Genomic DNA, 25811 nt, shown 5'->3' on the forward strand with positions numbered 1-25811 from the left:
GGGACCAGGGAGGACCAGGGGGGACCAGGGGGCCAGGGGGAGCCGGGGGGACCGGGGGGGCCAGGGGGGACCAGGGGAGACCAGGGAGGACCAGGGGGCCAGGGGAAGCCAGGGGGAGCCAGGGAGGACCAGGGGGGACCAGGGGGCCAGGGGGAGCCAGGGGGGCCGGGGGGGCCAAGGGGGCCAGGGGGGACCAGGGAGGACCAGGGAGGATCAGGGGGGACCAGGGGGGATCGGGGGGACCAGGGGGCCAGGGGGAGCCAGGGGGCCAGGGGGGCCAGGGAGGGCCGCTCCGGCCACCTGGCATCTGCACACACACTACGACAGCTTTGCCCGCCTCCCAGGGTGGCTGCCTCTCAGGACGCCAGGCCACCAGCTCTCATGCAAACCCGTGAGAAGTGAGCATACTTTGTTCTTGAATCGATGAGCTCGTCGTCACCCAGAAAGGGGGGACCGTGTCTCTGGTCAGGGGTTTGAGAATCCATGGGCATTGTGCAGTGTTTCCTAAGAAACTTCATTGTGTTGGGAGCGCCCTGCGGTGAGATGCCCCTCGGAGACACGGGCCGGTGCTCAGGCAGACTCCTCGGTGCATTTTCTTCGGAGCAAAATTACCAAGCCGTGTGCTGTTCTTTCTACTCTATTTTGACCTTCTGAGTTTCCGTTAGGGGACACTGGCTTTTTTTTTTTTTAACAGTGCAGCCAGAGGGAGGGTGCTGTGGGGGGCGGGAGCCTGGGCTCTGCTATCAGACCCAGGCAGGGGTCCAAGGACGTGGGCCACGGGGTGTGTTGGCTGCTGGAGATTGCTGGCCTTTCGGGACATCTTCATTTCCTCATGTCTTTTTTTCTTTAATTATTAAAAGCTTTATTCCTATTGTTTGTTTGTTTGTTTTCCTAAGAATTCGCCCAGCTGGGGTTTCTCTAGCTCCTATGCCTCCCACACGGGCCCTCACAGCGGATGGAGGACAGGCTGCCTCTGTGTGGTTTGGTTTGTGTGTTCGCATCTCCAGAGGCTGAAGGGACACGAGTGAGGCAGTCGGAGGAGCGAGCAGCAGCGTGGCGGCGAGGCCCACGAAACGCAGGAGCCGGTGCCGTCCAGAGCATGGGACCCAGCACCGGGGGCGGGCGAGGACGGCTCGTCCCTATGAGTGGCCGCTGCCGCCGCCGGCCCAGGGGCCGCGCTCTGAGATCGCTGAATTCAACCAGGAGGCGCTGGTGCAGGGACGGCTCTACGTGCAGCGCAGGGCCGGGCCCGGGCCCCCGAGCCCCGCCGTGGACTTGGGGAGCCTGTCCGCCCCCCTCCACTGGGATAACAGAGTGGGAGTGCTGGGATTCCACCTTATCCAAGAGAATACACATTGTATTTTTATCTCTCTCTCATCTAGAGAATGGTATTTTAGATACCCCGTGTGTGTGTGTGTGTGTGTGTGTGTGTGAGCGCTCTCTGCTTTGAGGCATCACCTGTGTGGGATAAAGAAGATAAGGTTTCTTCCTGCTTGTTTGTAAAGCTTGTTCAAGCCCACAAAGAAAGCTGTTTTGATCCCTAACATGGTTGGACTTGTCCACCGGCCAGTTCCTTTGTGAAATCTGGGAAGCGGGCCGTGCAAAGGGCCCGGGGTCTGCTGCAGGATCTCAGCAGGAGCACAGAGGAGCTCACTTCCAACCTGGTCCTTCTCTTTCTTCATCTGTAAACCCGCCTCGTCTTTGACGAATGGAAAAATTCCTCCCTTCTGGCTAAAACATCGCTGTCAGCAGCAAAATCATATGTAGAAGCTGGAGCCTGAGGTCGGCTGGGGGCAGGGGCACGGCCCGAGTGGACACGGGGGCTCACGGGGACTCAGCAGGGGCCAGCAGACCTGGGGCTTCTCCGATCCCCTCCCGGCGCAGGGTCCCCGCGTGAGCCTACCTGAGCCATCTGTCGGTGTTGAGTAACACGTGGTCCCCGCAGAATAAGGTCACCTTTCCGCAGTCCTCGGCACCGGCTCCAGGGACTTGGGGAGAAGCACCGCGGTTGGCGTGGCCGTTGCTTTGCCAGTAACCGGGCGCAGGAAAGGCCCCCCCCGGTCTTGTTCTCTCATGCACCCCGTTCCCGTCGTCGGCTCTCTTACTTTGCAATCCCTGTTCCCTTTCTGGCAAATAGCTTGAGCGTCTTCCTCGTCTCACAGATGGTGGATTCTGAATCGCCGGACGGTAACGCGTGCATTTTAAAACGTCACCCGTGGAGCACGGAGGTGGCCCTGGTGGTGGGAGCGGGAGCGGGAGCGGTTCCAAGGCTTTTCGCCTCCGTGCTGCGGGGCGGGTGCTGTTTACAGGACTTCCATTGCCCCGCCACCAAATAGTAGACTCTGCAACCAAAGTAGCTCCGGTGGCTGAGAACCGGCAGGGACCTTTGCCGAGGGGGAACGGCCTTCACAGGCCGCATAACCTCGGCAGGGAAAGCCCCACGCCTGCAGACCTGGGGGCTCGCAGAGGGGTGTCGACGTGGCAGGAGTCATGCGGGGCGCATGCAGAACCCAGGAGTGTGCACGCTCTCATTTCCCGACCGGCTGGCTGAGGGTGACTTCTGAGCTCAGAGACCCTGTGCCTCGCAGGGTCCCGGGTCCCACGGTCACTGCCCCGGCTCTGTGTCCCAGACACCTGCTGCAGTTCAGAGCCAGCCTGCGAGCTCCGTTTGCTGAGTCTGTACCCCTAGGGCTGCCTCCGGACCCCTGGTGTTTCCTCCCGTAAATTCTGGATGCCCGCGCTTTGTGTCCAAGCAGAGGATGAAGCAAACTTGAGCCTCTGAAGACTTTTCGGGACGTCGTAGATGGAGGGACCCACGAAAATGGGATCTACGTAAAAGTTTGAGCCTTTCTGTTGGCTTGTGGATATGCTTGGTTTATAAAGAAACCGTTGGTTCGGATTTTGGTGTCATAACACTTAGAAGGAGCTGGAAAATGACACGCCTCCCCAGCTGACCTCAGGCGTTCGGTGCCTCTAAGGGGGTTACTGAGGGAGGGAAACGGACTCCACCCCGGTTTGCCTCACCGCGCGGCAAGCGCTCTCGTGGAGAGTGGGGTCCTTGCACTTGCAAGCTGGGGCTCACCTGGCGTCCTGCATCCGCACACAGACGAGGGCCCTCGCGGGGCACAAGGAGAGGGCAGGGCAGACGGCAGGGCAGAAGCAAAGACTGGGGGAGGCGTGGAGAGGCCATGAGGCTGGCAGAAGGGGGAGCATCTCAGGGCTGGGGCGCGGCCAGGCCAGGTGGGCCGACCTGCGGGGGAAACCAGGTAATTCAGGCATCCACTGGTCCGTGCCTGGCCTCCGCCCTCCTGGTGCAGCTCCACAGCCGAGCGAGTGTCTCGGTGGGACCCTGAGGCCAAGCATCGGGGGACCCAGGCCTGTTCCTCTTCTCCCTGGGAACATCCAGGAATTAGGTCAGGGACGGTGGCCTGGGCAGAAGGCCCCAGAGAACCCAGGGTGGGCCAAGGAGGAGTGACAGTGACACAGGCAATGATCCTGACCCCCTGGGTGGCTCACCGCGTCTGCGTGTGCCAGCCTAGTGCTGTGCGACCTGGCCATCCACGCACTTTGAAGGAGTGAATGTGGGAATTTTGACAGAGGTTATAGGGACACCTGGGTGGCTCAGTCTGTTGAGCGTCTGACTTCGGCTCAGGTCATGATCTCACAGTCTGTGGGTTCAAGCCCTGCGTCGGGTTCTGTGCTGACAGCTCAGAGCCTGGAGCCTGCTTCTGATTCTGTCTGTCTGTCTGTCTGTCTCTCTCTCTCTCTCTCTCTCTCAAAAATAAACATTGACAGAGGCTGGATATATAAGGCAGTTTCTTAAGAGAAAAAAGAGTCATCAATGGAATTTAAAGAGGTCTTAAAAAGGATGTTTTACTCTTGGGAACTTTTTCACTTGTGACATTGTTACAGTTAATTCCCTGGTTATGAATATTTTCACAATGTAGCCTCAGTTCAGTGCAAGATGTGTAAACAGAGCTGCCGTGGCTGAGAGAAGGTGGCGAGGCGGCCTCTGGCCCCTGATGGACAGGAACGGACGGCCTCAGGAGTTTTCTGCCGCTTCTTGTTCCTGACGTTGCCTACAGAAAGTCAGAGACGGGATCTCTAGGCGCAGCCGCACAAGCAGGTGTGCGCGCTCCTGTCTGTGACACATACACGAAGGATTCATCTTAGATGTCAGGAAAAGAACTTAAAGAATCACAGGATCCAGTTCTCCAGAGAAATAAGGCCTGGGTCGACAGAGTTTGGTCTAAGATAAATCAGCTTTTGAGATCAGACACTATCGCTGCCACATCTACGTCTGTCTCTCAGGTGCATGTATTTATTCCGCTCTAGGTGAGAAGCTGATATATTGTTGCTTTTTACTATCAGCACTGAAGGCTCACGTAACCGGCTTAGGATAAGAGGCGGGGAGAGAGGGGAGGGAAGCAAAAACCTAGCATCACAAGATTGTAAACTTGACCATGATTTTTAAACTATACTAGGGAAACCCTTTCCTGCTTAAATTAGACAGGGACAGCTAAGGTAAGAAATGTGAGGTGTAGGGGCGCCTGGGGGGCTGAGTCGGTTAAGCGTCCGACTTCAGCTCAGGTCATGGTCTCACAGTTCGTGAGTTCGAGCCCCGCATTGGGCTCTGTGCTGACAGCTCGGAGCCTGGAGCTGCTTCAGATTCTGTATCTCCCTCTCTCTCTCTGCCCCTCCTCTGCTTGGGCTCTGTCTCTCCCTCTCTCAAAAATAAACATTAAAAAAAAAAAAAAGGAAATGTGAGGTGTTATATACTCTGGAGAAACAATTTCTAGTCGACCCTTTTTCTGTTTCTTGGGGAGTTTGCTTCTTTCCCCATTTGAGTCATTTTCAGGGTAGAAAATACTGGAGATCTTCCCCATGTTCAAAACAAGGGATAAAGCATCTATTCATCATTCATCAAATTTGTTACTAATTACCTGTTATAAGCAAAGTATTTTTGCTAAGTCTTGGGGAGGAAAAACGTGGAGAATGTATGGCCCTTGAGGGGAGAGGAACTTACCCAGGCAGGGGGTCCCCAGAGATGGGAATGAGACAGGGGCAGGGCTCTGGAAACTGGGGTGGGCACCACCCCCTTGTGAGGAGGCAGGGGCGGGGGACAGAATGTGTGTCAGGAGCCCGGCTGCCCAGGAGGGAAGGGGGTCAGAGCCCGGATGAGCGCCTGGCGTGGTGTCCCGACCCCGAGGTTGGGGAAGGGTAATGCTGTCCGGGGACGGAGCTGGGCCTCCGAGGTGGCCACCCGACCAGTCTGTGTGCTGCAAGGAGACCGGCTGTGGCCCGCAGAGTGTGCGGACCCCAGGAGGGCACGGGGCACAGCAGACCCTGTGTCTCCTCGGCTGGGCGGTGGGCACGTGAGGATTCGTTTCTTTTCCTTCCCTCTGCGCAGAGAGGGAGTGAGCAGCACAGAGCCACTCAGGACCAGGCCTTGTGTTTTAAGTTCTGACTTCCCAGCCGCTGGCCTGGGGACTCCAGGAAGGTTACTTTAGCTCTCCGTGCCTCAGTGTTCTCACCTGTAAAGTGGGTGTATTAAAAGTGCGTACCACACAGGGTCGTGTGGGAATCCACCGGGTTAGTCTGCGTGGGAGCGTGGAACGGTGTCCAGGCCCAGGGAGCCCAGAAGCCGGGGCTGCTGGGGTCCCCATCCCCCCATAACTGAAGCGGTCCGCAGTCAAGACAGGAAAAAACAGAAGGGATGGGTGGAGGGCTCCCGCTGAGGGAGGGTGGCGTGTGCGTGTCTGTGACGTGGAGTGGGGTTCTGACCCGTGAGCCAGGGATTGGGGGTCCCAGGGGACCACAGAAAGGGAAGACACAGGAGGAGAGAGACCTGGAAGAAGGCGATGAGGCCTGCTTGGCCAGGCGGCCTTTCCCCTTAGCGAATCCTGCCCGCTGCTGACCAGGGACCTGGCGGACCGTGGCACGTCTGGTCACATTCTGAAGGCATTTAAATGGGCAGGAGCCAGATTCAAGCCCAGCTTGCTCCCCCTGTCCCGCTGGGCACCCCCTTTTCTCTGTTCTGTGGGGGCCGTGGGGTGTGCTGCTCACTGGGGAGGACTCCAGGCTGCCCAGGGGCAGGCGGCTGCATGCGGGGGCACTCCTGGGAAGTGGGCGCTGAAGGTGCGCCCGGGGCATCCCGGGAACGAGTCAGGCCACCCGGGGCAGCGCCGCCTCTCTGACCAGCTCGTCAGTTCTCCTGTGGCCACCCGTGGTCCCTGGAGTTTCGTTCTTGGGGTGCCAGCATGTGCCGCGTGGTGCCCTGGAGCTGGCTGCCTCTGGGTCCTGTGCTCCCCAAACTGCAGTAACCCTTAGCCTTGTGTCTCCTGCAATTCTGTCCTCGAACCATGCCTTATTGGTTGGAGGTTTGGTCGGGAGCCAGGCCGAGGGATGGACGGGTGCCGTGTGGACCCAGGAGGGCCACTTCAAGGGTGTCCCCTGCAGGGGACGTGAGGGCAGAACTAAAAACGGAGCGACAGCAACATGATGACAACAATATCACTGAGGCTCTGACTTCTGCTGCTGCGCCGCCGCCTCGCCCCAAGGACACCCGGCCCTGCCCCTGAGGGACCGCGTGGCCCTCTCCCGGCAGGTGGAGAGCCAGGAGGAAGGCAGGAGTGGGGTCTGACCGGGCTACCTCCACGCCTACTGCCTTGACGAGTCAGCAAGTGGAACAAGGAGGAGAAGGCGATGTGGTTGTGGAGGGCGAGGGCTGTGTTCCCCGAGGCCTGGCCCAGCCCCAGACGCCCCCCGCAGTGCTCGCCTCCTTCATCTTCCAAGCGGCCCCTGGTGGCAGCAAGGTGTGGTGTGGTTATTCCCACTTCAGAGACAAGAAGACAGAGGGTGGATTTAGGACCTGAGCTATGACCAGTCGCCCTGTAAGGGTCCCTCTCCTCCAGGGGCCATGCCACTGGCCACTCCCGCATGGAGCCGGCACGGGGTGGGGGACAGTCTCTGGGATGAAATACACCAGCCAAGGCATGTTCGGGAGGCCCCCGCAGACTGGCCTGGCATGCAGGGGAAGCTGAGTTTCATCACTGGGGGTGGGGGATGGGCCTGGTAGTGCCCAGTTGTGGCAGGAAGGCCTGGACCCCTAGGCCTGGGCACACCGAGGTGGTCCTGGAGGGAGACCATCCCCGTCCAGACAGAGACCTGAGAGGCTCCCCAGTGGCCCAGAGGACACCGTGCTTTTCCTCAGGGAGTCTGAGGGGTCTGTAGGATGAGGGTCAAGCCTGAGTCTGTGTGTGGGCATCCTCCTCAGGGCCGTGGGCCTAGAACCGCAGTGACAGACAGTTCACGAAGCAGGTGCAGTCAGTAGCATCCCTAGCTTAGCGGGTCCTCTGACCTACGTCTTCTGACGCTGTCCCCAGAGCGGGTCTCAGATGCGGCCACACAGGGTGGCCAGGGGCTGGGCTCATTCTCCAGCTCTGCCCCGGGGACCTGCGGGAGACCGAGCTGTTGGCTGCCATTTCCTGTTTGGGAAGTGCCATCCACGTGAGCATCGGGGAGGGGAACAGGGCCCAGCAGCAGTCAGCAGTGCCGCGCCGCGCTCCTGGAAGCCGCCCAGAGCTCTGTGTGCGTGCAATTGCACACGTGCTGATTTGGGCTTTGTTTCTCCTCTCCCCTTCAGAGTTTGAACTTGGGATGGAGAAGCAGTCATTGGATAGATCCGTGTGGTAACTGTGACTTCCCTTAAGTAGTCCTTGCTAAGCATGGATGGTCCGGTGGGGCTGGGGAGCCTCGAGGCCTAAGATGAGCACAGAGCTCGGGCACCTGTGACGAGTTTTGGGGTCCAGCCTGGCTGATGGGGAAATGTGGCTACACTTGCAGCTTGTCCTGTCTGGGCGTCTCAACTGTGCCTTTTCTGAGAGTGTGTGGCCTTGGTCTGAGTTGTACTGTGACGTTTCTTTGACGGAAGATGCCGTGAACGTCATCCAGTTGTGAAATGTGTCCCGAGGACCGTTACTCCCAGAAGAGCTGCTGCAGGACTGGGGAGGCAGCTTCCTGGTGCGGTGACCACGGAGGGGGGGGGAGGTGGCTGTCCCTTCTCCTGAAGCTCAGTGACCGCTGCCTCCTGGGGAAGTCATTGGAGGGAAGCCCTCTTCCCGACGTCACCCCGGCAGGAGGTGGTGGCGGAGAGCGAGGTGGGTGCCGGGAGGCTGCTGCATGGGGCTGGCGGTGGAAAGAAGAATCTTCGTGCCCGCGGCTGTCAGCGGAGGGTCCCGGGCTCCCAGGGTCCCCGCAGGCCTGCGTGCAGCCTTGACAGGCGGGGAGGGCCGTGGCGGGAGCTTCCGGATGCTGGGATCCGGATCCCAGCCTGGGGGCAGCGGGTCCCTGGGGAGAGCCTCCGCCATGCCCCGAGTCCAGGGCTGCTCACGACTCCCGTGGGAGACGCCGGAGCTGGTGTGGGGCACGTTAGCAGAGGACGTGGGTGGTGCACACACACAGAGACCGGGTCAGGCGGCATCTCCAAGGGCGGGTGCCCAGAGCAGGTCACAGGACCGACAGGATGAGCTGGCGCTCGCGTGGGGAAAACGGCCCTGGCCACTGGGGGAGGCGGGGAGGGGTCCCAGCCACACGGGCCCAGCCCAGCAAGGCCCAGGAAGATGCCCCCTTCGTGGTTTTCTTGCCCAGAGCCCTCCACTTGAGGACTCCTTTGGGGAGAAAGGCTCTCATTTGACCCTCCTGGGTGTCAATATCTGCCCCCCCCTTCAGGCCAAAAGCCCTGCGCAGAGGGGAGCTGGACGGAACCCCATGGTGCTAACGCTGGCTGCCTGGGAACTCACTTCAACTCAGATCCACTCCTGTCCTCTGAGGTGCAGAGTCACTTGGCTTTGAGGGACAGGCGGGGACCCTGCGCTGGGCAGGCACGGTATAAAATGACAGACCACCCTTTCTGCTAGAGCGGGAGGTCAGACGGGGCGCATGCGCCCCCCTGGGGCGCTTGCCGGACCCTGATAGCCGTCGCCCAGGGTATTTATTGATGTGATTGTTCTTCAGGGCGGTTTAAAATCCTTAGATCCAAGCCGGCCGGAGGAACGCGGGAGCTGCTTCAGCCTAGAGCCGGGCAGAGGGGAGCCTGGGAGGGCCGGGGCTGGGGCGGCAGATGGACAGACAGACAGGGGAGAGGGGCGGCGAGGGAGACCATGGAACAGGGCCTATGAACCACCAGAGAGGCTCCCTCGGGAGGGAGGGTGGGAAGGCGTCCTGAACTGTGGCCAGATGACCATTCTGAGTCCGTGAAAGTCACGCCCGGAGGAGAGCCCTCGGAGAGCTCGCCGCTTTGTCTGCTGTCCGACTCCGTGGGACCAGCGGTAGACGGTCACGGGCACAGTCGGGTGGGTTAAGCCGGCTGTGCTGAAGCCAGACCGGACTTGCCCCCGCAGTACTCACTGGGCTCGTAGAGAGGGGGGCGTGCTGTTTGCACGGGGACCCACGGTGACCTCTTGGAAGCCCTCCCCCACCTCGCGTGCAGACCCGTGTTCCTGTGACTGAGCCCATCTTCCTGGCCTGGGTCCTGCTGCTGCTGCCGTGTCAAGAGCCGTCCTACCGTTTCAGAAAGTGCGTGACATAGGAGACAGAGGTTTGGTTTGTGGGTATGGCCTTGCCCCTTAATGAGGAAACCGAGGCCTGGGTGTGAAGACCCTTGGGTGTTGGAGGGAAGAAGCAGAGGGGCTAAGAACGAAATGTCTGGATTTATAGGAACGTGGAGTTCTGTCCTTCGTGCCCTGAGGTTCCTCCTGGAGAGGGAGGGGAGGGCCTGGGAATGAGACAGTTTCAACAAGAGCTCCTTTTAGCTCCCGGGCCCAGAGTAGTGAGAAGAGGAGAGGGAGAGGGAGAGAGGAGGAAGGGGGAGGAGGGGGAGGAGGGGACAGGGTGGAAGAGGGAAGGGGAAGATCCGGAGGGGAGAGGTGGGGGGGAGAGGGAGGTGGGCTGGTCTCCAGAGAGAAGTCTGCAAGTCTGCGGCGGCCGCGGAAGCCGGGTGCTGGGCGCTGGATCCAGGCGAGGCCGGTGTGGTGCTTGCGGCTTGTTTGGCGCCCTTGTTGGCACTGCCGGCATCATTTAAATAATTCGAAGGACTTTTTCTTCATTGTTCCAGCCAGGTTTAGAAGTGTGTGAAAAAGACCAGTTCTGCTTTTAGAAGTGTAAAAATAACACGGTGATAAAAGCCTGCTTCAGGCCTGGCAGGCAGATGGAAAGGACTCCAGTCCGGTGCTTAGTGCCTGTGCCAGGGCGGGGCCGTCCCACCGCCGGTGCCCCCGTGCGCTGGGGTGTGTGCACGTGTGCGCGTGTGTGTGCATGTGTCTGTGCATGTGCGTGTGTGGTGTGTGCGTGTGTGTGATGTGTGTATACATGGTGGGGTGTGTGTGGCGGGGTGTGAGAGTGTGTGTGGCTAGTGGGGTGTGAGTGTGCATGTGTGTGTGGTGGGGTGTGAGTGTGCATGTGTGTGGTGGGGTGGGAGTGTGCATGTGTGTGTGGTGGGGTGGGGGTGTGCATGTGTAGGGGTGTGTGTGTACATTTGGAGTATGTGGGTGTGAGTATGCATGTGTGTGAGTGTGTGCGTGTATGGTGGGGTGTGGGTGTGAGTGTGCGTGTGTGTGTGTTGGGGTGTGGGTGTGCATGTGTGGGGGGTGTGAGTATTCGTGTGTGTGTGTGCGTGGTGGGGTGTGGGTGTGCATGCATGTGTGCGTGTGTGTGGAGGGGTGTGGTGTGCACATGTAGGGGTGTGTGAGTGTGCGTGTGTGAGTGTGCATGTGTGTGAGTGTGCGTGTGTGGCGGGGTGGGAGTGTGCATGTGCATGTGTCCATGCTGGGACCTGGGGTGTGCGTCCAGTGCGTGTGCACAGCCGTGGGTGCGCGGCGGTGTCCTGCAGTGAGGACCCGTGCAGACGCGGGTCACAGGGAGGGCGGGGCCGCTGAAGCGCCGTCGGCATCTGGCCTATGAGCCGCTCACACTCCGGGCGGGGACCCGCAGACGTGGCCGAGGGACTCGGAGACTCTGGCCTCACCCTGGTCGGCGCGCGTCACTCGTGCCCTCTCATCGCAGCTCGGGCTCCCCAGTGGTTTCGGGAGGGAACCCGATTTCACCTCAAGTTCTTCCCGTCCCCCTGATTCCTGCTCTTCAGTCACGGAACACATGTCGGTTGTTTCCTTCCGATGCGACGACTTCATGCCCTGACGGATTCTACGGTGGATCCGGGAGAAGGATGGTTTTTGAGAACTTTTGTCATTTGGCAGATACTCAGCTTTGTCCTCCGGCCCGTGTGCTGACGCCCCCAAGGCGGGCTGGCTGGGGCCTGGTCACCGGGTGCCCCCTCCCCGTCTCCAGAGCAGCAGTAAACACTGAGAAGGGGGTGGCCCTCACTTGGATCTGGATCCGGACGCTTCCTCCCGGTGTGTCCGGGGCAGGTGGCTCGGCCGCTGTAAGCTTCGGTCCCCTCCTCTGACCCTCATTCCCTCCCCGGGCTTCTGGGATCGCTGTGGCTGATTCAGTGACACATGCAGAGGGCTTTGCCCCCAACAGGCCGGGACGGCTATGCAGGAAAGATGCTGACGGTGTCTGTGGCAGGATCCTGTCTGTCTCGCCAGCAGGGCCCGTGGGGTTTTCGCTGCTGTGCACGAGGCCCCAGGGGACAGCAGGCACTGCCTGCCAGGCTCCAGGACTGGTGGCCGGGCACTGCCATCCCCCTGGTTAAATCGGGGTGTCTGTCCCGGGCCCGCTCATGCCTCCCCGCCCCACGGCTATCTCAGCGGGTCGGCGTCTCAGAGAACCCCACTGGGGTATTAACCGGGACACCACTTCCCATCACCCAGGTCACGTGGGTCACCTGGGGCCACGGCCATCTGTGGGCCGCACTACCACGTCGGCGCTCAGAGCCACTGTGAGGCTGATGCCAACATCTGAGACCTCACGAGAATGTGTTTAAAGTAGGGGCAAGGGAGACCTTCACATGATGTGGGATTTGACTGAGCCGGCCCTCACGCCCACGCAAGGAGGGAGCACGTGCTTGCGGGCTCTGTGCACGGGAGACATCTACACTTCGGTGTGCCGGGAGCCATCAGAGCTCTGGATCCACACTGTGACCCCCAGAGCCAGCCCCCCACCCCGGAACGCAGAAGCCTTCTCTGTGCCGCACCTGCTCCCCTCTCCAGCCTTCCAGTGGTTCGCTGTTCCGAACACCGAGAAGGATCTGGCGTGTCTCGGTACGATCCCGATCACCCCATCTTTGGATTGCCGTCATTTTCACATTGCGTGCTTCGCCGTTGATCTTCATCAGTTGGGTAGGAACGTCTGACTGTGTCTGTCCCCCATGGCGGAGAAGACAAAGCGTCAAGGAAATACGGTTCTGGGGAACGGGGCGTCATGCTGTGTGTGGTCTCAGGGACTGGCTGGCGAGGGTCTTGCCTGGCACAGCTGGAAAATGACTTGCTCTGGGATTCCGGGAGTTCGCTGTGCAAAATTTTACCACAGAGAAGATCTGTAGTAAAATCACATCTATTTAAAGATAGTCAACAAAAATAGATCTGTGTTGATTACCTGGGTCTTTCTAATCTGCTTGGGGCTCCTTTCTTTTTCGGTGTCATTATTTCAAGCTGATGAGCATCTGTGTGAAGGGAAGCACCTGCCCAGACTGAGGGGAGGATCGGTGTCGGGCTCCGCGTGATGATGAGCGCAGGTCTGGCCTCCACCGCACACACTCGCCGAGCATGGCGCGTGCAGGGGGCCGCCCTGTCTCCAGACCTGTTTTCTGTTTCAGCGGGAACCGCACATAACCCCCGGCTACCGTTTGGTTGTCTGGGGAAAGAAAGCCACGTGTGACTCACGTCCAGAGGACTCTAGTGCCAGACCAGGCTTTACTCTGGGGAAACGGAGGCCAGGACCGGTCGGCGGCCTGTTGTGAGCACAGCTGGAGGGACCCTCGGCCGCCGCCCATCACCTTGCCCTTCCCTCTCCTTGTTTTTCCGTTCGCATTTAATTGCAAAGTTTGATCTGCCCCTTTAGCCTCATCATGAAAAGTCTGCACTGGGGACGTGTTCTAACCAGGCTTTGTGCCACAGGGACTACCCGAGAAAGTCAGAATGACGCTGGAATGCTCGTTCTAGATCTGCCAGGTGCTGCCCTTCATCTCCTCTAGAACAGCCCGGGTGTCCTTCCCAGGGCTAGGACCGTCCCTCAAGCTGCGCTTCGGGGGCTCGCTGGCCAGTCCATCGTGTCCGCAGAGGAGGGACGCGGTCCCCGGGGGGCGCGGCCGCACAGGCAGCACCCAGGCGCAGGCTGAGTGTGGCGGGTGGAGTGGACGGGCATCCTGGCGTTGACCTACAAGCGCTACAGACCTGGTGGCTTCAGACAGCACACGGGGATTGTCTTCAAGTTTGGGGTGTTAGGAGCCCAAAATCAAGGCTGCTTTCCTTCTGGAGACTTCCAGAAAGAATCCTTTCCTTGCCCTTCCTGGCATCCAGAGGCTGCACTCCTGGCCTCTCCCCCATCTTCAGAGCAACAGGGGGCGCTTCTTTCTGTCTCCAGGCTCTGCGTCCTTGGCCGTAGCTCCAGGACTGCCTCTGGCTCGCCTGTCCCCCACCTTCCCTTGGAAAACCCTGTGATTACTTTGAGCCTGCCCAGGTAATCCTGGATAATACCGCCATCTCAAGACCCTTCATTTAATCCCATCTGCGACGTAACACAGATGCTGAGGATTAGGGTGTGGACTTCTGTGGAAGCTAGTGTTCCGTCCTCTCGCACATATCCCCGCATCCCTGCCTCACCCCCTCCCTTCCTCCCTCCCCCAGCCTCCATCCCTCCATCCCTCCTCCCTCCCTCTCCCCAGAACCCCACCCCGAACCCCCAACACTCGAGGCCTGAAAACCACCCTGGGAGTCACAGCTGGGGGCTGCTTTGAACGAACGTTTTCCTAGTGATCCTGGGTGAGCTTTGGAGACAGGGACTAGAACGTTCTGTCAGAGAATGGGCCGTCAGGTCACCTTTCCTCAGGCTCCCGTGGAGCAGCGGCCCTGAGGGCCTGTGAGGAGGCAGCCCTGGGGGTGGCTCTGGAGGCCGTGGCCCCGGGGGACCCCCCCCTTGCAGTGGCAGCGTGGCTTCCTGGTTAAGATGGCACCATGGAGAGTCTGAGTGTGACATGCAGCCGGGACCCTCGTGCCCCCACCCCCGGGCACCCCGACAGGCAGTCTTGTGCTACTGAGGCGGGTCTGGGCCAGCGCCCTCTGGCTCCCGGGTGTAGAATGAAGCTCGTTCCCGCTCAGAGCTGCCTCAGCTTCCCCGTTCTCCCCTAGAGCAGGTGCACCCCAGCCGTACCTAGTCCTCCCGCAGCCTGGCAGGTGCACCTGCCCGAGAGAATGATTTGGCGGGAGTCCAGCCGCCTCTGGTGTCAGGCCAGTCACGGCTCCAGAGTTCTAGAACAAGGTCACAAACCACAGAAGCCGCCTGCCTCCTCCGACTGTAAGGTCTGCTGGAACACGGCCACGCCCATTTGCTTCTGCAGCAAAGCAGGGGCGTCGGTGGCTTATCCTGTGGGCACAGCCAGCGGCCGAGGTCCAGAATGAGCGAGCAAGACCAGGAGGGCCGCCCCTTAGCACTCTCCGCAGAGCTGCCTGCATGGGAACCCCTCGTGCACAGTCACTTTTGCGGCACGTGTGTCCCTGTCCCCGGCGGGGTCCGCGCCCTGCACTGTCAGGTGGCACTTGACCTTCAGACCAGCGTGGCAGGAGCCCCTTTTCTGAGGGCGCCCTCCTCCGCCCCCACCCGGGGAGACAGCACGCCCTTGTTGTCCCTGGGCTCGGAGACCACCCCCGGGACGGACCCTGGGAACCTCTCTAGAAACAGCCTCTGGTTCTGAAAAACCACAGCTTGTTAAATGCAGCCTGAGCAAGCGCTCACAGGAGTCTGGGGGACAAGCTGCTGGTTATTCTCCGCAGGTAACCGGGATCGGGCCCAGTGGGTCCCCGAGGGCGCAGGCGGCAGGCCCGGATCTGCCAGCACTGCCAGCCACGTGCTGAAGCCCCTTGTCCCTGCGCAGCCAGCTTGAAGGGCGGGAGCTGCCGTCATGACAGGGAGCCTTAGGGATGTCCGTCCGGGTCAGAGGACGCCCGTCTTCCCACGTGCGCCGAGGGGTCCTTCCTACACGCAGGGCGAGAGTCCTCCCTAACCGACAGAAGCCTCTCCCTCACCCTGGAGGGCAGTTTTTGTTTGTAACCTGAGGGCATTTTGTGGAATGAAGATCTGGAAGGCTGAGGGAGGGTCTGACCCGCTCCGAGCACTTGGGGCACAGGCGAGGAGGTTTTGGCCTGAGCTTCTGGGGCATCTCAGGCTGCCAGCACCCAGGTGGCATCCTTGACCCCCAGCGACGGAGGGGATCCTGTCTCTCGGGGAGGAAAGGCCAGTCCTTTCTTCCCTTTCTCTGTGAAGTGCGTCACACAGTAGTGGACGGAACGCCGGTGCCTGTGGCTTGGGCTGTGCACTGAGTCAGCGGGAGTCGGGCCACAAGGGGGAGCGGGACTGGTGGCCCAGATCCCGCAGCGGTCCTGCCGGGGGGCCCCGGCGGCAGGAGAGCAGTGGGGCCTGGGGCAGGGCAGCAGCCCTCTCTGAGCCCTTGCTTCTCAGGGCAAAGTGTGGCCAGGAGCCTAGTCCCCAGCTTGCTGTGAGGCACAGAGTGGGAGACGTGAGGAAGCTGGGGCCGTGCTCACCCCGAGTGGGCGCCCAGAGCTGGCACCTGCCCCAGGGCCGGGCTGCCCTCCATCCTGCCCTGCAAGGGCACATTTCTACAAAACGGGACATCTGTGGCCCCCCCCCACCCGACCCGGTGAGGCTCTGCTGCTGTGTGTCCCCACAGCCTTGTAGGTGTTGACGGACACTGCTGCCACCGTTCACCAAAGCGCGTCCCGGGGACAGAGCGGCACTAGCCTCCTGTGAGATGGAAAGACCCAGGGTCTGAGCAGAGCTCTTGTGCCCGTGACGGAGGGACCCGGGGCACTGTCCTCTCTGTCTCTGTCTCTGTCTCTGTCTCTGTCTCTCCACTCCTCTGTTTTATGGGTTTTGGTCTGGCCTCTGGCCCAGCTGTTTTAGGGACAGGCTGCCCGCACGCTGCGGGGGGCCGAGGGGCATCCGGTGGCCCTGCCCCCCTGCGGTTTCTGCACCCATGGTCCCCGGAGACTTACTGCCAGGACCAGAGGCGGCAGAGCCCGCCCGCACGTCAACGAGTGTCCAGGGCACACGAAGGAGACGGCCTCCCCGTCAGGCTGGGAACCGGGCTGGGCCGAGCTTCGGGTGGGGAAGGAGGGCGGGGGGCTGGGATGCCTCACGGGCACTTCGCATTTCTGTAAGGGGTCAAGTGCAAGGCTCTGCAGCCAAGGACGAACTCCCTGCACAAATACAGAGTGTGCCGTGGGACTCTCACAAACTCGGTTCTAATGGGCGCGCCCGGTCCCTCGGCCCCGCACTGGGAGCCCCACGTCCGAGTGTGGACTCAGACCCCTGTGGGTGCCGGCCAGTTGGTGGTTTATTGTTTCCGCTGTCACTTTTACGCGTCTTCTATCCCAAATGTGTGTTTGTTTTCTGAAGAAAAACAGGTTTCTGGTATTAAAGAATCACAGCCCTAAGCCAGGCCTGGTGCCTTCTCCACCCGCTGACTCCTCCAGGTCCCACACGGGGACCCCTCGGCCAGCCCGTCCTCCTGAGGCACGAGTCGTTGTCCTCACGAGCCGTGCCCCCCGGCCGGGGGTCATGCAGCCGGCACAGGGTTAGTGGGCATATCCACACTCGCAGCCGGTGGCTCTAAAGGACAAGGCGGCAGGCTGCACGCCTGTGGGCCCTCCTGTCCCCTCGGAAGGGCCAGACGAACCCACTGCTCCCGCACCCCCGGGGTACGTCCCGGCGTGCCGGCCACAGGCGTCACAGCCGGTGTGAGTTGTGCTATGGTGTCTAGTGTGCACCCCAACACCAAGGGGCAGCCCCCAGGCGATGTCAGAGGGGCCTCTCGGAGCCCCGGGCACAAGGCCGCCCCCCTGACATCAGACTGCACTTGGCCTCCTCATGGCCGGGTGGCCATCTCCGTGATGCACCTCATCCTCAGGCGGTGACTGGTTCACAGAAAGACGGACTCCAGGGAGGGTTTGCTCGGGAGTAACCCCGACCCCGACTGAACCGCCGCCGGCAGGCCGGGAAGGCACAGACGCCTGCCTGGGATTAGCATTCGCTCAGTGATGTCATGCGGGTCCCTGAGGAGGCCTGCAGCTCTGGGAGCCTGACCTTGCAGAGAGAAGCCGGACCGACCCCCGGCTTTGCCACGTGTCCCTCCGCCGCGGGGTCTCAGCCCCTGCCCCGCGCCGGTCTCCCTCTGATCCTTCCATTAAGTCCCCCACACCGAGCGGCCGGCATGGGAGCTCCTCCCCCAGATTTGCTCCGTGTCCCTCTGCTCCTCCCCCTGGCACCCATCTCCCCAGGCGGCTGCCGCACTCGGTAATGAGGCAGATCGCGGGGCCACAAGCTTCCTGCTTCTCTCTGCCTGATTAAACACGTCCTCGGGGACCCCTGTCCAAATCAAGGTGGCACATGATGACAGGTGCGGCGTAGAGGTGCCCCATCTGTGAGAGACAACTAGACAGCTGGGCAAGACCCCCCCTGCAGGTTTGGGGGTGCAGGGAGCACATGGCTGGGGAGGAAGTCTGAAGCGAGGGGCCCCTCGAGGGGCTCCCTGGCCCCTGTCAGTGCTGGGCATGGCTGAGGTCCTGGGACGGGCCCTTCTGAGCACATTTCTCAGAACCGAGGAAATGGGTCTGGATGAAGGGTCTCCGCCCGGGGGGCCAGCCACCTCCATTTCACTGTTTGTCGCACGTTGAAGAGTCTACTCAGAGGCAGACGGACGCACTCTCTGTGACATGCGGTTCTTTCCCTTTTACGAGATTCTCGGATGGAGACTTGGCAGGAACTCCAAAACAGTTCGATGTGGCTGCAAAATGATAAACTCCTAATTATTAATTAATTAACACTATTTTAATTATTTAATTAGAAAGCAACGGTTTATGAACAAACCTGGCATGAATAAGTCACGTGTATATAAATTATAAATAAATGTGAAGTAATGACCGCTTCATTAATGAAGGCACTAGCTCACCATCACGGGGACAGAGGTGGCGTGGCCGGTGGTGTGGGCCCGGGTTAAGATCTGCTCACGCTCGTGCTGGGGGTCCTGAAGGAGACACCAGACCCCCTGACACCTGCTTAGTCCAAAACGAGGCGGCGGAGTCCCCGTAGGGCCAGACGAGGCACGTGCAAGCGCTTTACAGACATTACAGCCGCGCACCCGTGTGGGTCGCTGCTAACACAGCGCAGGGGACGTGCACCTGAGGAAGACCCGCATGCGGGGGGCTGGTTTTCGCCCCCGAGCTCAGCATTTCATGCCGTGCATGTAAAATCTTGCTTTATGGCCGCGGTTACGTCAAGGGTCCTGTGGGCTTGCCTGTCCTGCCTGCGGTAAAGCCCAGGACCCCCGCGATCGGCCGTGGGAGACGGACGTGAGGTGCTTTCTTGCAGGTTACAAGACCCTTCTGAAAGGGATCTCCGGGAAGTTCAACAGCGGGGAGCTGGTGGCCATCATGGGTCCCTCCGGGGCCGGCAAGTCTACGCTCATGAACATTCTGGCAGGATACAGGTGAGCTCGCCCGTTGTGGAGAGACAGGGTCCCGCCCCACCGTTGGCCAGGGGGTGGCCGTCGGGAGAGCGAGGCCCCTTCTGTCCGTCTGTCACTTGTTAAGGTTCTGTACGGGCTCTGATCTGAGGGGTTCAGCAGTGAGAGGCCTTGGGGTCTGGGGAGGAAGCCCTGCAAGGAAGGCCATGACTTTGGAAGCACCAAAGGGCAGCGCCTGCACGGTGTCCTGTGACAGTGGAGGGTGGGTGGCCGGCATGCAGGGCAAGGAGGCCCCGGGACGGGGTAGCCGGTGGGCTCTGTCACGGGCTCAGCCGCGGCCCCAGGGAGGCTGGGGAGGGACGGCAGGAGAACTCTTGAGACCAAGGTGAACTGAGGTCTAAAGTGAGATGAGCAAGAGGCCCACCAGGCTGGTCCCCGAGCTCATGCGCTCCTGCTGGTGCCCGGTCAGCCCTGGCCGTCCTGCCCCGGATCACTCCTGGGGGCGTCGCCAGAAAACTCGGTCCTTACAAGTGTTAAAGCTGCCCTCCTAAAGCCGCTGCCTTCCCCTCTCAGGCTTGCATTTGCTCACGTTAGCAAATGCTGCTAATACTCAGGAGAATTTCATCTCCTGGGGGAAAAAAGACAATGGTCACCCCTATCCTCAGGAACTCTGCATTGTTCCTTAACCCTGGGAATTGGGATTATTTAAAACCTCACTTAGGACAAATTCCTGCCCGTTGCATTCACGTCTAAAGGTTGACGTCAACACCCAGCATCAGGGGGGAGGAGCGTGGGGGCAGCCACTGTCGGCACCCTCACCCCCACAGCTGCTGCCTGGCCTGGGGATGCTCAGGCAGCCTGCCTGGAGGTAGCCGATCCCAGGGGGTGGGGATCCCAGCCCACTGCCTGGAGGAGAGAGCCCAAGGACACAGTCACGGCTGGGATGGGGCTGGAAACCAGACGTAATTTCACTGGTCTCCTACCCCCTCAGTGTCTCTGCGCTCAGAGACATCTAGGTGGGTCTTTAGGGGGATACCCGGGGCTCCCCAGCCTCCCTGGGCCAATGCAGATGGGAGGGGGGACATGCCCCTCAGGTCTCCAGGGTGCACACATCTTGCCCTGACCTGTCACTGGGTCAGGGGACAACTTCCCCAGTGGAGACAGAGCATCCGCTTGGTGAATGGATGCAGGGCCTGGACCCCGTCCTCTGAGCCCCCTACGCTCAAGGAGCCTACTCGGTCTTGCGCCCTCAGGAACTGGTTCCCACATAGCTGCTGCACCCCCAGCAGCAGAGCCTTGGCCACTCCCGAGATCACCAACCCCTCCCCCTGGTGGCCGCCTGTGGGAGCACCCATGCGCATCTTTGTTCATAAGCACCGGTCCCTTGCGGATTCGGTACCTTCCCATCCATCCTGAGCACTGTCTCCATGCAGCTCCTTCCTGTGCATCCTGGTGCTGCTCCGGGTCCCCATCCCCACCTGACCCTTGGTGTCCTTGTGGTAAATGGTCTGGCAGGAAGGTGCTGGGAGGGGCCTCCTCCCTCCCCAGGGCCCTGGAGGGGGTGCTGACGGTGTCCGCTCTTGGCTCTGCAGGGAGACTGGCATGAAGGGGTCCATCCTCATCAACGGCCTGCCTCGGGACCTGCGCTGCTTCCGGAAGGTGTCCTGTTACATTATGCAGGACGACATGCTGCTGCCACACCTCACCGTGCAGGAAGCCATGATGGTGAGCCACCCCCCACCCCATCAGAGCAGTGCCCGGCGTGGGGCCGGGGGCTCTGCGGGCCGCCTCCATCCAGCACGGCTCTCACACCAGACATGCTGTTTGGACAGCTTCATTGAAAACAAATTCCCAAAACCCTGGCTTCTCATAGACTCTGGGGGGCAAAATCATGGTCAAGTTCGTGAGGTTATTGACCCGCCTGCTGTGGGAGGCCACTGAGAGGTGGCCACAGTCCTCTTGCCCTTAGTAGTTTGTGGCTTTGAGCTCAACTTCCTCCATCTGGTGCCTGGGTTAGGGCCCTGAAGGTCTCATCCTTGGCCCCCCTGCTGGCCGGAAAGGTGGGGGGGGGGGAGTGAAACCAGCAATTGCTGAGTGCCCACTGCATGCCAGGCTCTGCACAGTCACCCAATATAAGGGGCACCTCCCAGAGTCAGGCAGTGAGCCCAGGGCACCCAGACAATGGGGTCCAGAGAGGCCTGGATGTTTCGTGCATGGGGCTGCTAGCTTTTCTGCCTTGGCCTCCCCCGCTGCGAAAGACAGAGGGCGGCCTCCAGGCCCCTCCTGGCGTAGCAGAGGACGTTCTTGGGTGCTCGGCCTGGGGACCCTGGTCAATCAGTGGGCGTTTACCTCACTTTCCTGCCCCAAGAGGTCTTGCCCCGGACTCCCGGCTTGGACAGGGCACAGCTTCCTCTCCGCGGGGTTGGAGAGCGGCCGCCTGGCATTTTATCTGAAAGGCCACTCCAGAGGCTTCTTAGATCAGCAAAGGGATGCAGGGTAAGATGTCAGATATGCGACCTGCCTCCGGACCTGCTCTGTGGGGCCTCTTCATTCATGTCCCTGGTGCTGAATGTTCCGGAAGGGAGACCTCTCCACCGGGCTGGGCCTCGCCGGCAGGCACACATGCTCTGTGCCCCTAATAGCTTCTTCTGCCTCCAAACGGCCATTCTGATGGGGCACAGGGAGCTCAGGAGGGGTTACAAATAAAACAGTCGATTTAGAAAATTCACACTTAGTTGATTTCTGAATTGCTATCTCGCTTTTCTCCTGGGAGACCGGAGTTCAGCCTCTCGGCGAGTTACTGAGCTAAACGCTTGGTTACTTGGCTGGGAAACTTCACTTTGATTTCCAGCTCGATGACGGCTTTCTTTTGCAGACAAGATTGATGACTGTCACCAACCTGTCACCAGGCTGTGCTATGAAATCCATTTGCAGAATGAAATTAAATCAGATTTTGATCTTGAGAATTTTATGATACCTTGAAAACCACCTCTCTCTTGTGGAAATCATGCCTTTTACTTTAGAAGGTCCTGCCACAGGGGTGGGGTTGACGCCAGCCTCCCACATCCAGCTCCAGGCACGTGTCACAACGGCTGTGCCTGTCCATGTGCTGCTTCTGAGCCTCCCGACCGCCAGGCAGACCTCCAGGTGACCCTCGGTGTCACCCGGCAGGTGGTCGGCTCTGCAAGCTGCCCAGGCCTGGCCTCTTTCCTGCTCCCCAGGTGGGAGGTGCTCCCGGGGACACAAGCCTCCTCATCGCCCAGGGCAGCCTAGGAACCTGGCGGGGCCGACACTGGGTGCCGATTGCTACTCAGTCTTAGCCAGCAGCGATGTGCGAGGCAAACTGATCTCAGACAAAACAGAATAGTGACTCAGGAGTCCTTATGTTTAGCCCCTGGCAATTTCTGTGGTGTAAACACTCCCACTGTGGATGACGTTAAGCTGTCCAGTGGTTCAACAGGTGGTCTTCAAGCCCCTAATGCCTGGGGTTTCCTTTTCTATTAGCTGTCTACACCCACCTTCTCTTGTGGGCACAGCAGAGAAGCCATCAGAGGACAGCAAGCATCCCGGACTTTTGCTGCTCTCTGGGGCCCTGCCTTTGTTAAGCCTAGTTGGGGAGGAAACTCAGAGCTCCGGGGCCTCCCTCCATCACCTGGCAGCGCGGCGGGTCAGGCTCAGCCCACAGTGGGTGGGACCAGTGAGTGCACCCTGCTGACCACTGTCTGTTCTGACTCTCCCCTGCAGGTGTCTGCACATCTGAAGCTGCAGGAGAAGGATGAAGGCAGGAGGGAGATGGTGAGTGTGGGCTCGGGCCATAGAAAGTTCTCAAAGTTCCCTTGACAGAGGTGTGGGGAGGGATTTTGTGGCCCTGGTGTGGGGGACAGTGACGTCTCAGTGTGTGTCCTGGGCTGGTGACCCGGACCCAGGCGTGGCCACCTTGCCAAAAGACCTAAGTAAGCCCTCGGCATGGCCACCAAACATCAAGGACAGGAAGGCTTAGGTGGCCAGAGGACACCGGCCTCAACACTAGACCAAGCACTCTGCCCCTTTTTAGTGTTTAATGTGCTTTATACGCCACTGTGTTTTTAAGTAAAACACTAACAATGAAGATGGTTAGTCATTCTCTTAAAAATAACCAGCCTCTACCCACACACACGCATAAGAAGAAATTTGGTTCTTACATGTCATTAAGCAGCCTTAAAAAAAATCAAATAAATAAGTTTCCAGGATACTGGAGACCTTCAAATCCCTTTCATCCCCCTTCTCCCTGCTTCCCTAAAGTCCAGGGCACAGGGAGGGTGCTGGGTCAGCACCCTGTGGGGAGTGGGCCAGCCCCACTCGGTGGAGGGTGTGACCGGTTTATGTTTACACATCGTCTCGGGAGGCTCAGCTTCCTTCCTCCGCTCCACGGCCAGCCTGGTGCTGGTGGGATTTCAATGGAAGAGCAAAATTGGGCGAGATCCCACTCTCAATACTGTCTTGTCTTCTAACACTCTCGGAAGTCCGGCAGCGGAAAGAGCAGGATCTACAGGTTCAGCACCAGCAGTGCTGGCCAGCGCCTTATGTTTGCCATAATCTGATGTGATGAGCAGAGAAACATTAACAGCAATTCTATTTCCTATTTCTGTTCCGTCTCCATGGTACATACTAGTCAGTGTTCCCTAAGGGTGCCACAAAAACAGTGCTGGACATCTTTGGGGCTCCTCCCCCCCCCATTCCCTTCTTCAGATCTCCCAGGGTCAGTCCCCAGAGTCTGAGATCAGTCCCCAGAGCCCGAGGTCAGCCACCTGGAGCAGGTGGACGCAGAGCAAAGGTCTCCTGCTGCTGTCAGGTTGCTCCCTGGGGAGTCCTTCTATTCTGAGGTCCAGAGGAAGGAAATGGATTACTGGAACCCAGGACAGACTTGGCAAATGTGGGGCTGCCCCTTCGGAGGGTGGGAGAGGTGGAGATGGGTCATTGGGGCTGACCGTGGAAGGCCCCCAGGGATGAGCAGCCACCTCGGACCCGCCGGGGAGAGCCGTGGAGGGAAGGCCCCTCAGAGCAAGTGGGGGGCCAGCTGACAGCTCAAGTCAGGACGATACAATACAGTAGAGAGCAGACAAGGGAGGCTGAGTCTTGCTAACACAGAAAGGGCCCTGCCGTGAGCCTGAGCGAGGCCCACAGGGGGGCCCCCTCAGCTCTGGCCTCCTCAGACTCACCAGATAACCTTGGGTCACTGCCCCCAGCACTCTGGACCTTTGTCTGTAATGAGAGCTGGAGGTCATGGCCGCATCTGCCTTCTGGGGCAGCGTGAAGCTGACTGAGCTCGTGGCTCCCCGGAGTAGACACAGCGTGAGTTTCCAGGACCGTGACCCACCTGGACCGACCTCTCCGTGGGGGACACAGCTTTTGCTGGAGGACCGGGAGGGCAGTGCGTGCTTCTCAGCTGACCTTCTGTATCGACACACACAGGCCCTTTTGCCTCCCGAGCCAGCTCTGTGTGTTGAGTCATGGCCGTCAGAGGCCAGCGTCCAGCCCCGTTGGGGAGCTGGTCAGAGTCCTCGGGAGCCTCCTCTTCTGCTCTAGCAGACAGGATGGGGCAGGAAGGCCTTCCTGGCAGGTACGTGCCTCCCGGGTGGGCCCTGCCCGTGCACTTGCCCTCCACACGCCTGACCTAAGAGGCAGACCAGACCAGAGCCTCATGCTGCTCTCAGCTGGGTTATAAGGGCGAAGAGAGCACGTCAGCAAGGTCTCCGCTGCCAGCTGGGTGGCTCAATCACCCCGAGGGAGCAAGGGTCTCACCCCATCTTCAGATTCATCTGCTGCTGACTGAGCAAGGCCTTGAGCCATCCCCGGGGGGCCTAGAGGTGGTCTTGGGTCCTGCGTATGTTTCTCCCCAGATGCCCCCATTCTGAGCTTCAGCCAAGTGTACGTCCCACCTCCCCCAAGAATGTATCTGCCGGCCGGGTGGTTGTCCCCAGGGTGAGCAGCAGCGAGTGCCTGCCGTGACTCATTTCCCCCCGGCTTGCGCTACAGTTGTTTGCATCATGTGGGAGCACCATAGAATGGAATGTTCTGTGTTGTAAAATTTTTTTAGTGTTTGTTTATTTTTTGAGACAGACAGAGCATGAATGGGGGAGGGGCAGAGAGAGAGAAGGAGGCACAGAATCTGAGGACAGGCTCCAGGCTCTGAGCTGTCAGCACAGAGCCCGACACGGGGCTCAAACTCAACGAACTGTGAGATCATGATGTGAGCTGAAGTCGGACGCTTAATCACTGAGCCCCCCGGGTGCCCCTAGAATGGAAGGTACTAGTAGGTAACCAAATGTGTTGTCCGCAGCCTTCCTTGGTTCCCAGAAAAGCAGGCTCAGCCATCGAGGGTCCTCAGCAAGGGGGTCCCTCAGGCACAACACCTACCAGGGCTGGGACACTGCTCTTCCTGACAAGTTTTAGAACAAAACCACCCGGCCAAGCGTCAGTCTTGAGAGAACGCCTGAGAAATGGGCTGGACGGCAGGAGAAGGGCAGGCACTGACGTTTGCCTCCCCTTCCTGCATCCTGTCTGTGGGGGCCAGGGTGCGTGCAGCGGGGCCACACCCGACCCCGAGGAGGGGGCCTGAGAGGGCAGGTCGTGGACAGCAGGGGGCGTGCTCCGAGCTGGGGGCCCCAAAGGTGAGCCTGGAACCACCAGAATGACTCTTCCTTCTGTGGTTCCCCAAGACAGCACGAGCTTTGTGGCTTCTGGAAAGCCAACGGATGCTGTCTGTAGGGGAGGGACCTCGGGCCAGGGTGCACCCCCCGCAACAACCCCCCTTTGATGGCCCTTCCCGGACAACCTCACTGACCTTCCTTCCAGGCTGTGATTCCTCAAAGCAGTACGTTCTGGAAGGGCGGTGGATTGGGTGTTAGGGATCAGCGAGGGAAGAGGCTGGTGGGACCCAGACCCGGCTCCATCTGCGCCACGGCCTTCTGGGCTGTGCAGCGGTGCTGCCTAGCACTTGCCCCCTCAGCCGTGCGTTCTGCACTGACTGTGTGCGGGGAATTCAAGAGCCTGGGAGAAAATTTTCTTCCTGGGGAGCTCCTTCTCCTTTGGGATGACCTCATTTCCCCAGAGAAGCCACTGGACTGGGGGCCACCCACTTCTGCCACCAGGGGCCAGGATGGTGGCCGGGAGGGCTGGC

At 60.1% G+C, this 25811-nt stretch overlaps 1 protein-coding gene across 4 annotated transcripts in view; it reads left to right on the forward strand.

Annotated features, from left to right (window-relative positions):
* The window catches only part of ABCG1 (ATP binding cassette subfamily G member 1), a 68412-nt gene that overhangs the window by 31071 nt on the left and 11530 nt on the right, over nucleotides 1-25811 (forward strand). For all 4 annotated transcript variants that reach the window (XM_029938892.1, XM_029938890.1, XM_029938891.1 and 1 more), the window contains 3 exons: nucleotides 18559-18676; nucleotides 20245-20377; nucleotides 22397-22447. In XM_029938892.1, the coding sequence (XP_029794752.1) occupies nucleotides 18559-18676; nucleotides 20245-20377; nucleotides 22397-22447 (302 nt within the window). The remainder of the gene's footprint in view (nucleotides 1-18558; nucleotides 18677-20244; nucleotides 20378-22396; nucleotides 22448-25811) is intronic.

The sequence above is a fragment of the Suricata suricatta genome, chromosome 5 (genome assembly GCF_006229205.1).
Source record: "Suricata suricatta isolate VVHF042 chromosome 5, meerkat_22Aug2017_6uvM2_HiC, whole genome shotgun sequence".
In the NCBI taxonomy this organism is placed as follows: domain Eukaryota; kingdom Metazoa; phylum Chordata; class Mammalia; order Carnivora; family Herpestidae; genus Suricata; species Suricata suricatta.